Genomic DNA, 15,386 nt, shown 5'->3' on the forward strand with positions numbered 1-15,386 from the left:
GGTTGCTTTGTCTTGAAAAAGAGCTTCTTTTGTTGGAGCTGCAGTCCTTCAGGCAAGTAGAGAGTATTCTATCACACTCTTCACTCATGCCTTATAGTTGGTGGACAGGCTTTGGGGAGTCGCGGTGAGATACCTGTGCTGCTCTTGTAGTCATGGCATTTATGCAGCTGGTCCAGTTATATTTCTGGTCAGTAGTGACACCTAGGATGTTGATGAAGGGGGATTCAAGGATTATAATGCTGTTGAATGCCAAGGGGAGATGATTAGATTCTTGTTAAGAATTGGCCATTGCCTGGCACTGGTGTTGTGCAAATGTTACTTGTCTCTTGTCAGCACAAGCCTGAGTATTGTCCAGATCTTGCTGTATGACAGAACAAACTACTTCAATATCTAGGATCTAGGGTTGTATTCCCTGGAAATTAGGAGGTTAAGGGCTGATTTGATCAAAGTTTTCAAGGTATTGTGAACATATATGGTACATAGAAACTATTTCCACTGGTTTGGGAATCTAGGATTAGGGAGCATAGTCTAAAAATGAGAGCAAGACCTTCCAAGAATTAAATCAGGAAACACTTCTACACAAGGAGGGCAGTAGAAAATTGAAACAGTCTTCTGCAAATGGCAATTGACGATAGCTAACTTCTTAATTTTAAATCTGAGATTGAAAGATTTTTGTTAAGCAGAAATATTAAAGGATGTGGTGCAAAGATAGGTATGTGGAATCAGGTCAGAAATCAGCCATGATCTGACTGAATGGTGTTAACAGGCACAAGATCTAAATAACATACGCCTATTCTCAAGGAGCAAACTAGGACTGGGATCTAATAATATTTTTAAAATATTGTCATTTTAATTATACATTTTATAACAAAGTGCCCCAAAAAGGTTCAGGAAATAAAGGGGCATATTAAAAATATAAGGAAGAAAGAAGAAAGATTTTTATCCACACAGAGCACTATCAAAATATGGAAGGCATTACATTACAAAGCTACTAAAGTTGTTACCAATGATTTAAAAAGATAAAATTAGATAACAAAATGTTAAAGAAATTAGGGAAAGGCACATTAGATTACAGTATATCCCATACTTATCTGTGGAACCTGCCACCACAAGAGGTTAGACAGACAGATTCATTATAGTTCTCCAACATTGAAAACTGAAGAGAATTTTCAGAAGGCTAAGGCTTCTTTTTGAAGTAAAGCAAAGAATGCAAAAATACTAAAATACAAATATAGAAAATATTTTACTCTTTCAAATTTTGTATAAAGCAAAGTATTGAAGACTGCACAAACAGCAAAAGATGCAGCATTGGCATCATTCATTTTCTATATAGAACCATGGGTTTTTCCTTCAATGTGAAATTTATTTTGTGCCTGGTAACACAAAAAAATAAAACTGCTAATGACACGTACCATTTACAACAGAAACAAAACAGTTCGGAAAAACAAAAATCGAAGCTCAGAGGCATCAACACATGGAAAGAAAAACTGCTTGCTCATAGCTAGGTTCAACTTCTCATCTCCCCCCAAAAAACTTACCTTGGCATACTTATGATTTATTTACACACTGCACAACACAAATTTATACCTTTTTCCTTCCACTAAAAATTTCAAGTTGTCACAACAGGTAAGACTTTCACATTGTTCAGAAATAGAAACTGCCAGAAGTACCAGCTGTGACTGTCCAATTTTATGTTAGTGATAGAGTGTGCATTACCCCATCCTTCTGCCAACTAACATTAAAACAAATGTAACTAAACCTAACTAATTTGTCCTGATGATTCAGGATTGGATATGCAAAGTGCTCTGGCTTGTGAGGATAACATCATTTTACCCACTGACAGAAGCAGAAAGAAAAATAACAAATCAGATTGTGAACACCGGTTAGAATTATCAAGAAGTCCATGCCCATATCCCTCCTCCCCTACCTGTACAAAACCTTACGGGGGGGGGGGGAAGTGGTGGTGGAACAGGTGGTTGAGAACAGGGTAGAAAAAGGAAATATTTTGGCAAGTAAAAATACTTTCAATGCTAGGAATATTCCTAGAATATGAATTCAATTTGTCCAACTTGTAGCTTGTAGAACCCCTTGTATAGCACAATTTGACTCTAATAGCTGAAAGGTGAAAATAAACTGATGGTAAATGGACTCATGCGCAAGACATAAATTCTGCAATTCAAATATGTAATAATAATCTTAAGCACTTTGGCAAAATAACTAGCTGTATGTCTGTATGTATGGTGAAAATACCCTTCAAAGATCACCAGATTTGCTTTATGTCTGGACTATTTAACTTAGAGAGGAAAGAATCATCTAGTGAGAAATGTTTTTGTTGATATGCCCTATTTTAGAAAGTAATAGCTTCAGGAAAATTTCATTTTTTAAACCCAAATTTTCTTACCCAGATGGATGCCCTTGACATGAAGCTTCCTGGCTGTTAACTCATACTAATGACATCACCAATGAGAAGCTCTTCCATGCACATCAGCTGGGGTTGTGACTCTAAAGGCAAGTCCAAGTTTCACTGGAACCTCCAGCCAAGGCCTAGCCTGCATTTCCGTCTTATAACATAGTTTCCTGAGATCCAAAAAATTAATATCTGTTCTTGGAAGCCCTAAAATCACGATACCTGATTTCTATGGGCCTGCTATAGAATGCAGGTGACATCACTTCAGCTTAGCAAGTACAGCAGACTCCCAGTTAAGGAAATTGCACTAAAACGATATAGTACCAGGCTGCACTAATCAGCAAAAATAAGTACTTTGAACAAAAAGTACTCTCCCTGGAGTTTCTTTCCCCTTTAATATCAGATAACATACACAAAGATACAAATACATTTGGTGGTAATTTGAGATTATTCAAGCCCACAGTTGTTGGTGAGCTCTCGGAGCAAAACAAAGAACTCACATTAGTTAATACCTCTCACATTTTGATAAATTTTAATCCCATTACTGCCAGCAGGTTCAGGGAAACTCCTGTATACCTGCATAAACCAGTTATATTGTTTCCACCTCATGCAATAAAGAATTTGAAATAATACGGCTACTCAAACGTTCAGCAGGCATATTACTGCAGTATAATAACCCTCAAAACCTTAAGCACAAACAACACTTTCTTTGTGTCACCTCCTTTCTCCTGCTCTCACCTGCTATTCTTCGTCCTTTATTTAAAATTTGGATTGCAAAGGCTGCCCTGATTGCATCAGAGGTCAATGTTTCATGCACAAATCACTTCAAAAGCAGTTTTCTGCCAACAAATACTCACTGGAAGCCCAACAGTGCCCAAAGAATTCAAACCAGCTATGGTGCTCAGAATTAAGACTGATGATATGAACTATTATTTCTTCTTTCCCATTAGCAGGTCAACAGAGCATTCTATTTTCATATTTATACTTAGCTGTGGTGCTTTATGATCAGGGACCCACCAATAAAAACTCAAAATTCACACATGAAGCCTGGCCATTTGGATGAGTTACTGCAGGATGCCACTGCAATCCAGAGAAATCACACCCAACCGTGATCAACACTTTCAGAGGAGGAGAGGAGTAAACTTTTTTTAAAAATGTAAATCCCATATTTTTCATACTTTTGTTGTTTAGATTTATCAGTAATAAGGTAGAGCCTGGGATATCCGGCTAGCTTATTACCGTAATATTATTTGTTCTGTCAGTGTATCAACTGCCACATACCAATGATCAGATCAACTTAACCCAAATCCTACCAAAATTCTAAATCCAGACTAAGACTGCTGTTTGCCCATTCACTGGACTTCTGTTCTCGCTGGGCCAGGGTCAACAGAATTTAATCGGGGTGTGTGAATTTCCCAGATCTTTTCAACTCTTATCAGATAAATGTTTATACATTTAATCACAATTTTATTAAACTGTACCCTGCATAGTTGAACAGCCTGATTATTTTGAAAGCCTATGCACCTTTAATGTTTACCCCAGACAAACCATAAGAAAAAGATTTCAGGAAATGCAGATCATTCACAACAATCAACATTTTTACAAAAGCTGAGGATGTCTACTGCATCTTCCCCTTTCCTCCAGGATAACTCCTAACCCTATTAATTAATTTCAAAATATGCAAACAAATTTTTAATGACAATCTCAGTTCTGAAGCTCCATCTCTATTTCTGCTGCCTCTTCTGGGTCTTCATAATTCATTTCTTCAGCTATCTTCAGCTGTCCAAAATCCTCAATCTCAGCCAACTCAACAATAGGCAAAGGAACTCTCCAAAACTGAAATGAGTTGTATTGACAAGATACTTCATCCAATGGTGCATTCTGGAAGGGAAATAATAAAAGTTATTTTAAAACAATCCCAGTGAATGAGTGCAAACCACTAGCTATTCAAAAGGCAAACAAAACATATCTGAAAATATGAATAAACACAGCAAATTACATTTGTACAGCACCTTTTAAAACATGCCATACTTCACAGAAGCGTTATCAAAACAAAATTTAACAATGAGTCAGATAAGGAAATACTAGGGCAAATGATGAAAAGCTTGGTCACTGAGGTAGCTTTTAAGAAGAGTTTTAAAGGAGGAAAGAGTTAGAAAGGAGTTTTAAAGGAGGAAAGAGTTAGAAAGGTTTAAGGAGGTTAGTTCCAATGGTTAGGGCCTTGGCAGCTGAAGTTTTGCCTGTGGAGAATTTTTTATTTACTTCCCCAGGATATGGGCATTGCTGGCAAGGTCGGCATTTATTGCCCACCCCTGACTGCCTTTGAGATGGTGATGGTGGTGAGTCGCCGCCTTGAACTGCTGCAGTCCATGTGGTTTAGGTACATCACAGTGCTGTTAGGGAGGGAGTTCAAGATTTTCACCCAGCGACAATGAAGGAGGTGTTGACATAGTTCCAATTCAGGATGGTGTGTGCCTCGTGGGGGGCTTGCAGGTGGTGGTGTTCCCATGCGCATGCAGATCTTGGGCCCTAACTGCTGAGCTCCAGGGCAGTGTAAGTGGGAGGTACCCCAAAGGCGAAGGGAACATCCCTTCACCACCCCCCGCCGCCACCACCGGAAGTTCCCAGGTAAGGGTTGCACGTCAATTGCCCAGGAAGTGCAAACTTGCAATGGGCAATTGCCCTGCACTGGAATCCATCCAGAAATACGACTTAAATCGCAAACTTCAGATGGTTATGACTGTGTTACATCAAGTTACCCAGGAAAAGTTAGAAGGGTAACTATTTACAGACCAAGACCACCCCCCCAACAGGACTTCCCCCTACGGAGCCCGTCAACCCCCAAACCCTAATGGGACAGCCCTCACCCACTGCCCCGACTACCCGCCTCCCCACAGGACTACCCCAACCTCAGAGGACACTCCCAATCAATCCGACTACTCCACCCCTCAAGGGGCTCACCCACCCCAACCCTGCAGGGTTCCCCCTCTACTCCCCCCCTCCCCCACAGGACTCCCTCTCACCCCCATCCCACCCCCACTGCCCTCGTGGTAGGTCCTGGGAGCGAGCTGCACTGCACAGATCTCACCTGGTCTGAATTGGAAGGTTGGGCGAGATAGGATCACCTGGGTTTCCAGGTAAACACTTTCGAACAGAGTGGCAATCTGACTCAATTGCATCTCCATCGGAAGTTATGGCCCCTTGTTCCTCTAGGTGGTAGAGGTCACGGATTAAAAAGGTGCTGTTGAAGGAGCCTTGGCGAGTTGCTGCTGTGTATCTTGCAGATGGTACACACTGCTGCCACTGTGGGTCAGTGGTGGTGTGAGTACCAACTGGGTTGCTTTGTCCTGGATGATGTTGAGCTTCTTGTGTGCTATCGGTACTGTAAGTAAGAATGTTCCATCACAGCCTTGACTTGTGCATTAATGATAGTGAACAAACTTTGAGGAGTCAGGAGGTGAATTACTCGTTACAGTATTCCCAGCCTCTGACCTGCTCTTGTAGCCAGAATTTATATGGCTAGTCCAGTTGGATTTCTGGACAATGGCAATCCTCCACTGGGGGATTCTGTAATGGTAATGAAATCCGTATATACTTCAATGCCTGTAATGTAGGAGTGGTGTGTTGGTTTGTAATTTTAATATAATTTTGATTCAATATTCCTTCTTTTAATATCCTGCCAACCACTTCCCTGTTACCTGCTGAATTTGAATGCCTATTTTTGTTATTATGATTGTCCCATCTTCCCTCTATATATTAATGCCATGAATTTGTTGATATAATTTACACTGCTATTCAGCCTTTAGATGGTGAACTTGTTTCTTGAATAAAATATCATTATAATGCCGTTGAATTCTTTTAAAATTAATTTACGGGGTGTGGACATTGCTGGCTAGGCCAGCATTTATTGTCCATCCCTAATTGCCCTTGAGAAGCTGGTGGTGAGCTGCCTTCTTGAACCACTGCAGTCCATGTGGTACAGGTACATCCAGAGTCCTGTTAGGAAGGGCATAAAACATCAAAGGGAGATGGTTAAATGCAGATGGCCATCGCCTCACACTTTGGTGGCATGACTGTCAGTCATCAGCCCAAGTCTGGATATTGTCCAGGTCTTGCTGCATGCAGGCATGAACTGCTTCAGTGTCTGAGGACTTGCAAATAGAACTGAACCCTGTGCAATCATCCACAAATCTCCAATTCTGACCTTATGATGCAGGAAAGGCCTAGGATACTGCCCTGAGGAGCTGTGTGGTGATCACTGTTACCAATACTGTCATGGATAGATGCCTCTGTGACAAGTAGATTAATGAGGACAAGGTCAAGTATGCTTTTCTCTCCTGTTAGACAAGCAATGGCTAACATTTAAAGGAATTAAATCATGGTTTACTTTCTGAAAGGGAAATCATATTTGACAAACCTATTAGGAGTTTTTTTGAAGATGTAACTAGCAGAATAGATAAGGGAGAACCAGTGGACGTGGTATATTTGGATTTTCAGAAGGCTTTCGATCAGGTCCCACACAGGTTAAGAAGCAAAATTAGAGCACGTGGGATTGGGGGTAATATACTGGCATAGATTGAGGATTGGGGAAAGGACAAAAAAAGTGTAGGAATAAATGGGTTACTCTCAGGTTCACAGGCTGTGACTATTGGGGTACTGCATGGTTCAGTGGACCCAAGCTATTCACAATCTATATCAATGACTTGGATGTGGGAACCAATTGTAATATTTCCAAGATTGCCGATGACACAAAACTAGGTGGGAATGAGAGTTGTGAGGAGGATGCAAAGGGGATTCAAGGGGATTTAGACAGGCGAAGTGAGTGGGCAAGAACATGGCAGATGGAATATAATGTGGAAAGATGTGAAGTTATCCACTTTGGTAGGAAAAACAGAAATGCAGAGTATTTCTTAAATGGCGAGAGATTGGCAAGTGTTGATGTCCAGAGGGACCTGGGTGTCCTCGTTCATAAGTCACTTGAAAGCTAGAATGCAGGTTCAGCAAGCAATGAGGAAGGCAAATGGTATGTGGCCTTTATTGCAATAGGATTTGAGTACAAGATTAAAGAAGTCTTGCTACAATTGCATACAGCCTTGGTGAGACTGCACCTGTAGAATTGTGTACAGGTTTCTCTCCTTACCTAAGGAAGGATATATTTACCATAGAGGGAATGCAACAAAGGTTCACCAGACTGATCCCTGGGATGGTGGGATTGTCCTCTAAGGGAGGTCAAGGAGACTGGCCCATATTGTCCAGAGTTTAGAAGAGAGGTGATCTCACTGAAGCATTCAAAATTCTTACAGGGCTCAACATGGTAGACTCAGGAAGAATGTTTCTTCTGGCTGGGGGGTCTAGGACCAGGTGATACAGTCTCAGAATAAAAGGCAGGCTGTTTAGGACTGAGATGAGGAGGAATTCCTTCAGAGGGTGGTGAATCTTTAGAATTCTCTACCCAAGAGGGCTGTGGAGGCTATCATTGAGTATATTCAAGACAGATATCGATACATTTCTAGATGGTAAAGACATCAAGGAATATGGGGAGTGTGGGAAAATGGCATTGAGGTAGATCAGCCATAACCTAGCTGAATGGTGGAGCAGGCTTGAGGGGCCAAATGGCCTACTCCTTGCTCATATAACCTATGATGGTTCTCCCACCACCTGTCTCAGGCCTACTCTGGCAGCTAAGTCCTTCAGGGCTCAGTCAGTAGTCATGCTATTAAATCTATTCTTGGTGATATACATTGAAGTCCTTCACCTAGAGACCATTCTGTGCCCTTACTACCCTAAATGCTTCTTCCAAGTAGCATTCAACATAGAGGAGTACTGAATCATCAGTTGAGGGAAGGCAGAGGGTGGTAATCAGGAAGTTTCTGCCTATGTTCGACCTGATGCCATGGGGTCCAAAATCAATTTTGGAAACTCCCTCCCAATTGTATACAACTATGGCACCAGGTTTGACAAGTCTGCAGGGCAGCTCTCCCAACTTTGGGTACAGGTCCTCAGGTGTTAATGAGGAGAGCTAAAGGCTGCATGTGCCTTTATCATTTTAGTGCCTGGGTGGATGTTACTCTGGTAACAATAATTTGCTGTCTTTAAGCTGCATTAATAAAAAGGAAAAGGATATGCCAATTCCAATGTAACGCCAAAGGAAGTTATTTCCATCAGCCCCCTAACAGCAATAAGACTCTGCAGCGGGTGGTAGATGGGGGGAGGGTTGTTCAACTGGACTCCTGCATTTTTTGCACAGCTACGTCTGCACCCAGATCTTCCTGAAGAAGGAGCATGCAGTGTCCGCCCGTTCTCTTTTCTTTTTATTTTATTTTTAAAACGGCACAGGAGGTGGCCGTTCGGCCCATCATGTCTGCACCAGCTCTCCAAATGAGCATTATGACCTAGTGCTCTGCCTTTTCCCCGTAACCCTGCACCTTGTTTCCATTCAAATAATCATTTATTGCCCTCTTGAATGCCTCGATTGAACCTGCCTCCAACACACTTCCGGGCAGTGCACTCCAGGCCCGAAAGTTTTCACAACACATTTGCTTCTTTCGCAAATCACTTTAAATCTGTGCCCTCTTGTTCTTGATCCTTTTATGAGTGGGAACAGTTGCTCCCTATATACTCTGTCCAGCCTCCTCATGATTTTGAACATCTCTATAAAATCTCCTCTTAGTCTTCTTCTTGCAAGGAAAACAGTCACAACCTCTCCATTCTATCCTCATAACTGAAGTTTCTCATCCCTGGAACCATTCTTGTAAAACTCTTATGCACTGTCTCCAATGTGTTCACATCCTTCCGATAATGTGGCGCCCAGAACTGTACACAATACTCCAGCTGAGGTCTAACAAGTGTCTTATATAAATTCAAAATAACCTCCCTGCTCTTGTACTCTATGCCCCTATTAATAAAGCCCAGGATACTATATGCTTTATTAAGTGCTCTCTCCACCTGTTTTGCCACCTTCAATGATCTATGCACATATACACCAGGTCTTTCTGGTCCTGCACCCCTTTCAAAATTTCACCCCTTATTTTATATTGCCTGTCCATGTATTTCCTACTCCACTTCCCCTCGAGGCCGCCCATTACTGGCAGCCACCGGGTGAGAGGGTGCTTAAGTGCATTATCGCCACTGGAAATGCCACCTTCATTTGACTACATTTCCTATTAAAGTTTTTAATTTTTGTGAGTGTTTTAGCAGATCCAATTCCTCTTCATTAGCAACCTGCTGGTTGGATCAAGCAATATCTCAAGAAGCAGAGTGGAAGTGTGGTAGGTGCTGCATGCTTGTACTGTGTGTGAATAAGTATTTATAAAAATGAAATAATAACAGAAAATGCTGGAAAAACTCAGCAGGTCTGACAGCATCTGTGGAGAGAGAAACAGGATTAATATTTCGAGTCCATATGACCCTTCTTCAGAGCAAAAGAGAAGTAGAAATGTGATGAAATTTATACTGCTTAAGTGGGGTGGAGCAGGTGAGGCTGAATAGAAGGTTAGCAATAAGTGGGGGTTAAGGAGAGATTGACTAAGATGTCATGGACAAAAAGGCAAGGAGCGTTAATGGTAGTGGTAAGGGCTGAAGAAGGTGCTGATAGTGGCATAAAGGTAAGAAAACAGAAGGTGTTAATAGCAGAACAAGGGTCATCACTCAGTGAAAGAACAACACGGAGCAAGTAACAGATGGCCCTTTGGGGGTGGGGTGGGGGGGGGGGGGGAGCAGTGGTTGGAGAAAAAGGATAAAAATAGGGATAAAAATAGGGGTAAAAAAGGAGATAAAACAATGCATAAATGAATAAAATATAAATAAAAATAAATACCAACGCCCATCCAGGACCCTCCACCCCTTTCTATCCCTCTGACCCCATCCGTTCTTCTAATCCCAGCCCTTTCCATGTATTCACCTTCCCCTCTCTGATGCTCAATTTTCTGTACTCAGAAAAGGACTGAGTTTCATAACCTTACACCCCCACCTCAAAGAACTCCGGGCTCAGCACGATGCTGAACTCTTCTTCCGCCGCCTTCGTCTCCGTGCTCACTTCTTTGGGCAGGAGTCCTCCCCCCGTCCAACAGATTCTCTCACCTGCCTCCAGTATTCTCCCTCCACCTGCCCCCTTGATCTTTTCATTGAGAACTGTCGGTGTGACATTGGCTGTCTCAATTTCTCTGCTCCTCTCACCTACTCTAACCTGTCGCCTTCTGAATTTGCTGCACTCCATTCTCTTAGGTCCAACCGTGACTTTGTCAAACCTGCTGACAAGAGCGGTGCTGTTGTTGTCTGGCGCACTGACCTCTACCTCGCAGAAGCTGAGCACCAGCTCACAGACACTTTCTCCTACCTACCCCTGGGCCATGTCCCCACCACCGAACATCAAGCCATTGTTTCCAAGATTGTCACTGACCTCATTTCGTCTGGAGATCTTGCCCCCGCAGCTTCCAACCTCAAGTCTCCCAAACCCAGACAACCCGCTTCTACCTGCTTCCCAAAATCCACAAACAGGACTGTCCCAGTAGGCCGATTGTGTCAGCCTGTTCCTGCCCCATGACACTCATTTCTTCCTATCTTGACTGCATTCTCTCTCCCCTTGTCCAGTCTCTTCCCACCTACAGCCACAATTCCTCTGATGCCCTACAGCATATCAACAATTTCCAGTTCTCTGGCCCTAGCCGCCTCCTCTTCACCATGGACGTCCAATCCCTCTACGCCTCCATCCCCCACAAGGATGGTCTGAGAGCTCTCCGCTTCTTCCTTGAACAGAGGCTTGAACGATCCCCATACACCACCACTCTCCTGTGTCTGACTGAACTTGTTCTCTCACTGAACAATTTCTCCTTAAATTGTCTCACTCCTTCAAATAAAATGTGTGGTTATGGGTACCTCACATGGGCCTCAGTTATGCCTGTCTCTTTATGGGGTATGAGGAACATTGCTTGTTCCAGTCCTACTCGGGCCCCCTCCCACAACTCGTTTTTGGTACATCGATGACTGTTTTGGTGCTGCTTCATGCTCTCATCTGGGCCTGGAAAAATTGATCAATTTTGCTTCCAATTTCCACCCCTTCATCACCTTCACATGGTCCATCTCCAACACTTCCCTTCCCTTCCTTGACCTCTGTATGTCCATCCCTGGTGATAGACTGTCCACCAATATTCATTACAAGCCCACCGACTCCTACAGCTACCTCGACTACAGCTCCTCACACCCCGCTTCCTGTAAGGACTCCATCCCATTCTCTCAGTCCCTTTGCCTCCCGGCGCATCTGTTCCAATGATGCCACTTCCCAAACTGGCACTTCTGATATGTCTTCTTTCTTCCTTAAACGAGGTTTCCCACCCACTGTGGTTGACAGGGCTCTCAACCATGTCCGACCCGTCTCCCGTGCCTCTGCCCTCACACCTTCCCCTCCCTCCCAGAACCATGATAGGTCCTCACTTTTCACCCCACCAACCTCAGCATTCAAAGGATCATCCTCCGCCATTTCTGCCGACTCCCAACATGATGCCAACACCAAACACATCTTCCCCTCCCCCCTGTCAGCATTCCGTAGGGACCGTTCCCTCCGGGACACCCCAATCCACTTCTCCATCACCCCCAACTCCTCAACCCCTTCCCACAGCACCTTCCCATGCAATCGCAGAAGGTGCAACATGTACCCCTTTATCTCCTCCCTGTCCAAGAGCCCAAATAAGCTTTTCAGGTGAAGCAGCACTTCACTTGCACCTCCTTCAATTTGGTCTACTGCATTCGCTGCTCCCAATGCAATCTCCTCTACATCGGGGAGACTAAAACGAGAATGGGTGACCGCTTTGCAGAACACCTTTACTTAGTCTGCAAGCATGACCCACACGTTCCTGTTGCTTGCCATTTCAACACACCAACCTGGCCCTCATGCCCATCCTTGGCCTGCTGCAATGTTCCAGTGAAGCCCAACACAAACTGCAGGAACAACACCTCATCTTCCAATTAGGCACTTTACAGCCTTCTGGATTTAACACTGAGTTCAACAACTTCAGACCATGAACTCTCTCCTCTATCTTCACCCCTTTTTAAAAAAAATATTTTTTATTCCATTATTTTTATTTATTTAATATTTATTCCCTTTTTATCCCTATTTCTATTCTTTTATCCACAACCACCACTCCTGCCCCCATCCCTCCCCATGTTCCATGTTGTTCTTTCAGAGTGCTGACCCTTGTTCTGCTTTCTTACCTTTATGCCACTATGAGCCCGTTCTTCAGCCCTCATGACTACCATTAACGCTCCTCGTCTTTTGTCCAAAATGGCACTTCTGATATGTCTTCTTTCTTCCTTAAGCGAGGTTTCCCACCCACTGTGGTTGACAGTGCTCTCAGCCGTGTCCGACCCGTCTCTCCTTTGCCCCCACTTATTGCTGATCTGCTATCCAGCTTCACCTGCTCCACCGCCCCTTTAAACAGTATAAATTTCATCACATTTCCACTTATCTTTAGCTCTGAAGGGTCATACGGACTCGAAATGTTAACTTTCTCTCTCTCTCCACAGATGCTGTCAGACCTGCTGAGTTTTTCCAGCATTTTCTGTTTTCATTTCAAATTTCCAGCATTCGCAGGATTTTGCTTTTATTTATAAAAGTGACCTTCTAAAGCAGCGTGTGTGTGTGTGAGTGTGATTAATGTCTTTACCTGTGCAGAATCGGTCAGGCTGCTGCAGCTGTTGCCAGTGGTGGTGCGGATGGCCCATGGCTCCCCGACACCAAGTCCCCGCGCCCAGTCCCCGCCGCAGCTCGCGCTCCGGTCCCCGGGCTCCGCTCGGTTCGCGCTCCGGTCCCCGGGCTCCGCCCGGCTCGCGCTCTGGTCCCCGGGCTCCGTTCTGCGCGCTCTCCGGTCCCCGGGCTCCGCTCCGCGCTGCGCGCTCTCCAGCCTCTTGCACGCGGGCTCCTGCAGTTGCTCCGTTTCCCCGTCCGCCTGCAGCTTCCTCTTGTCGCTGCTGTCGCGCCTCAGCGCCGGCCTCACACTCTTACTGTCTACAAACAGGGAAACGAATCGCTTACGAGGTCGATAACACAGAATATCTTCCGCTTTCCTCTTCGACATCAGCTACTCAAAGTTCGTCCACTCCGCCAAATTCAAACACCACCCATTACACCCCCCCACCCCCGCACAACATTGATCACCAGCCAAAGTTTAAACAAGAGGGGCTTGCTCGCCCCAGACAATAAGCAAAAACAAAATTGGACTGCCCTCCAGAGACCGGAGGCTCACATTGCCGGGAAATAGAGAAGTAAATCTTGCAGAGAATTAACTCCAGACGTTCAATAAGGAGGTGTCCAGCCACAGCTCCAGGTAGTCTGCTGCCTTTCTGCCCTGGCCTTGCCTGTGCCCCACTGCGGGGGCGGGGAGCATGCAGCCCTGGCCCTGGCCCTGCAGAAGGAGCATGATTAAGGACTTGTGCAACCATTGGGCACCCTAGGAATGTATGTGTATTTCAACCCAGGGGTCGGAGTTATTATTATTTAAATGGTTAAATTTCCTTTCTCTTTCAATGATTTGGATTTTATTAGTTGTGCCCCTCTAAAAAGAGAACATTTTCATATGATTCCTGGTTTGACAGCATTGGGGCAACCCAATGTCTCTGAAAAATTTAAATAAAAGAGACAATCAATAGAAAGCACCCTCCAGTGTTTTGGACTTATGAAGGTTCTTTGGTTCAGCAAGGCCCCTATTTGAATTGAGTGAGCTGATCGAACAGGAGGTGCCTCTGTGCTCCTGAAGTATTCACCAGGGTTCTTTGTCCTTGTTCCCACTGACTTGTCCCACCCTCCCCTTTAACCAGCTTATATTTCACCTCTCTTCTATTTTTACTTAGTTCTGTTGAAGGGTCATTCGGACTCGAAACGTTAACTGTGTCCCTCTCCGCAGATGCTGCCAGACCTGCTGAGTTTTTCCAGGTGTTTTTGTTCTTTGTATTTGTTCCCCGCTCGGGAAAAGGAAGGCGGTGTTGGAGAGGAAGAAAGAACAAAAGGGAAGACCTGTGATTGGGTGGAAAACAAAGTGATTAAATGCCAAAAGGCTTGATAGTGAAAGGCAAAAAGAGGTGGCAATGGGACAATAAATAAACGAAAGATGGGTCCAGATGAGGTCAATGGGAAAGCAGAAGCACCACCAACAATTGCTGTGCAAAACAAAAGGGGGAGGGGGTTCTGATCTGAAATTGTTGAACTCAGTGTTGGTTCTAAAAGGCCATCAAATGCCTAGACAACAACAACGCCCAGCTCTACGTCACCACCACCTCTCGACTCCTCTACTGTTGCTAAATTATCAGATTGCTTATCCAACATCTAGTATAGAATGAGCAGAAATTTCAGTCCTTGCTCCAAACTCTGTTCCCCAGCTACTAATTCCATCCCTCTTCCTGGCAACAGGCTGAGATTAAGCCATTCCAAAACCTTAGCGTCACATTTGATCCCAAGATGAGTTTCGGACCTCATATTCGTGCCATCATTATAAGACCGTCTATTTCCACCACTGTAACATCACTCAACTTCTCACCTGTCTCAGCGCATCTGCTGCTGTATCCCTAATCTATGTCTTTGTTACATGTAGACTTGACTATTCCAATGCATTCCAGGCCGGTCTCCCACATTGTACCTTCTTAAACTTAAGGTCATCCAATACTCTGCTGCTCCTGTCTTAACTTGCAGCAAGCCTCATCTGCAAACTTCTTTGTCTTGCCACATACATTTAAGTCTAAATCATTGATATATACCATGAACAATAAGGCACCTAGTTTTGATCTCTGTGGAATCCCACTGGAAACAGCCTTGCAATCACAAAAACACCTGTTGACCATAACCCTTTGCTTCCGGCTACTGAGTCAATCCAACTTGTCATTTTCCCTTAGATCCCATGAGCTTTTAACACAGATTGGGTGATGCTTTGCGGAACACTCCTATTTAGTCCCCAAGTATGATCCTGAGCTTCTGGTTGCCTGTCATTTTAATTCT

The 15,386-nt window shown here is 44.1% G+C and overlaps 1 protein-coding gene across 1 annotated transcript; it reads right to left on the reverse strand.

Annotated features, from left to right (window-relative positions):
- Nucleotides 1-2,774: 2,774 nt before the first annotated feature.
- Nucleotides 2,775-13,533, reverse strand: mllt11 (MLLT11 transcription factor 7 cofactor). Its single transcript, XM_078567201.1, has 2 exons — nt 13,066-13,533; nt 2,775-4,288 (listed from the first exon to the last, which is right to left on the reverse strand). Exons 1-2 carry the CDS (start codon nt 13,474-13,476, stop codon nt 4,112-4,114), a joined length of 588 nt encoding a protein of 195 aa, XP_078423327.1. The 5' UTR covers nt 13,477-13,533; the 3' UTR covers nt 2,775-4,111.
- Nucleotides 13,534-15,386: the final 1,853 nt, after the last annotated feature.

This window comes from Cetorhinus maximus, chromosome 2, assembly GCF_964194155.1.
Source record: "Cetorhinus maximus chromosome 2, sCetMax3.hap1.1, whole genome shotgun sequence".
In the NCBI taxonomy this organism is placed as follows: domain Eukaryota; kingdom Metazoa; phylum Chordata; class Chondrichthyes; order Lamniformes; family Cetorhinidae; genus Cetorhinus; species Cetorhinus maximus.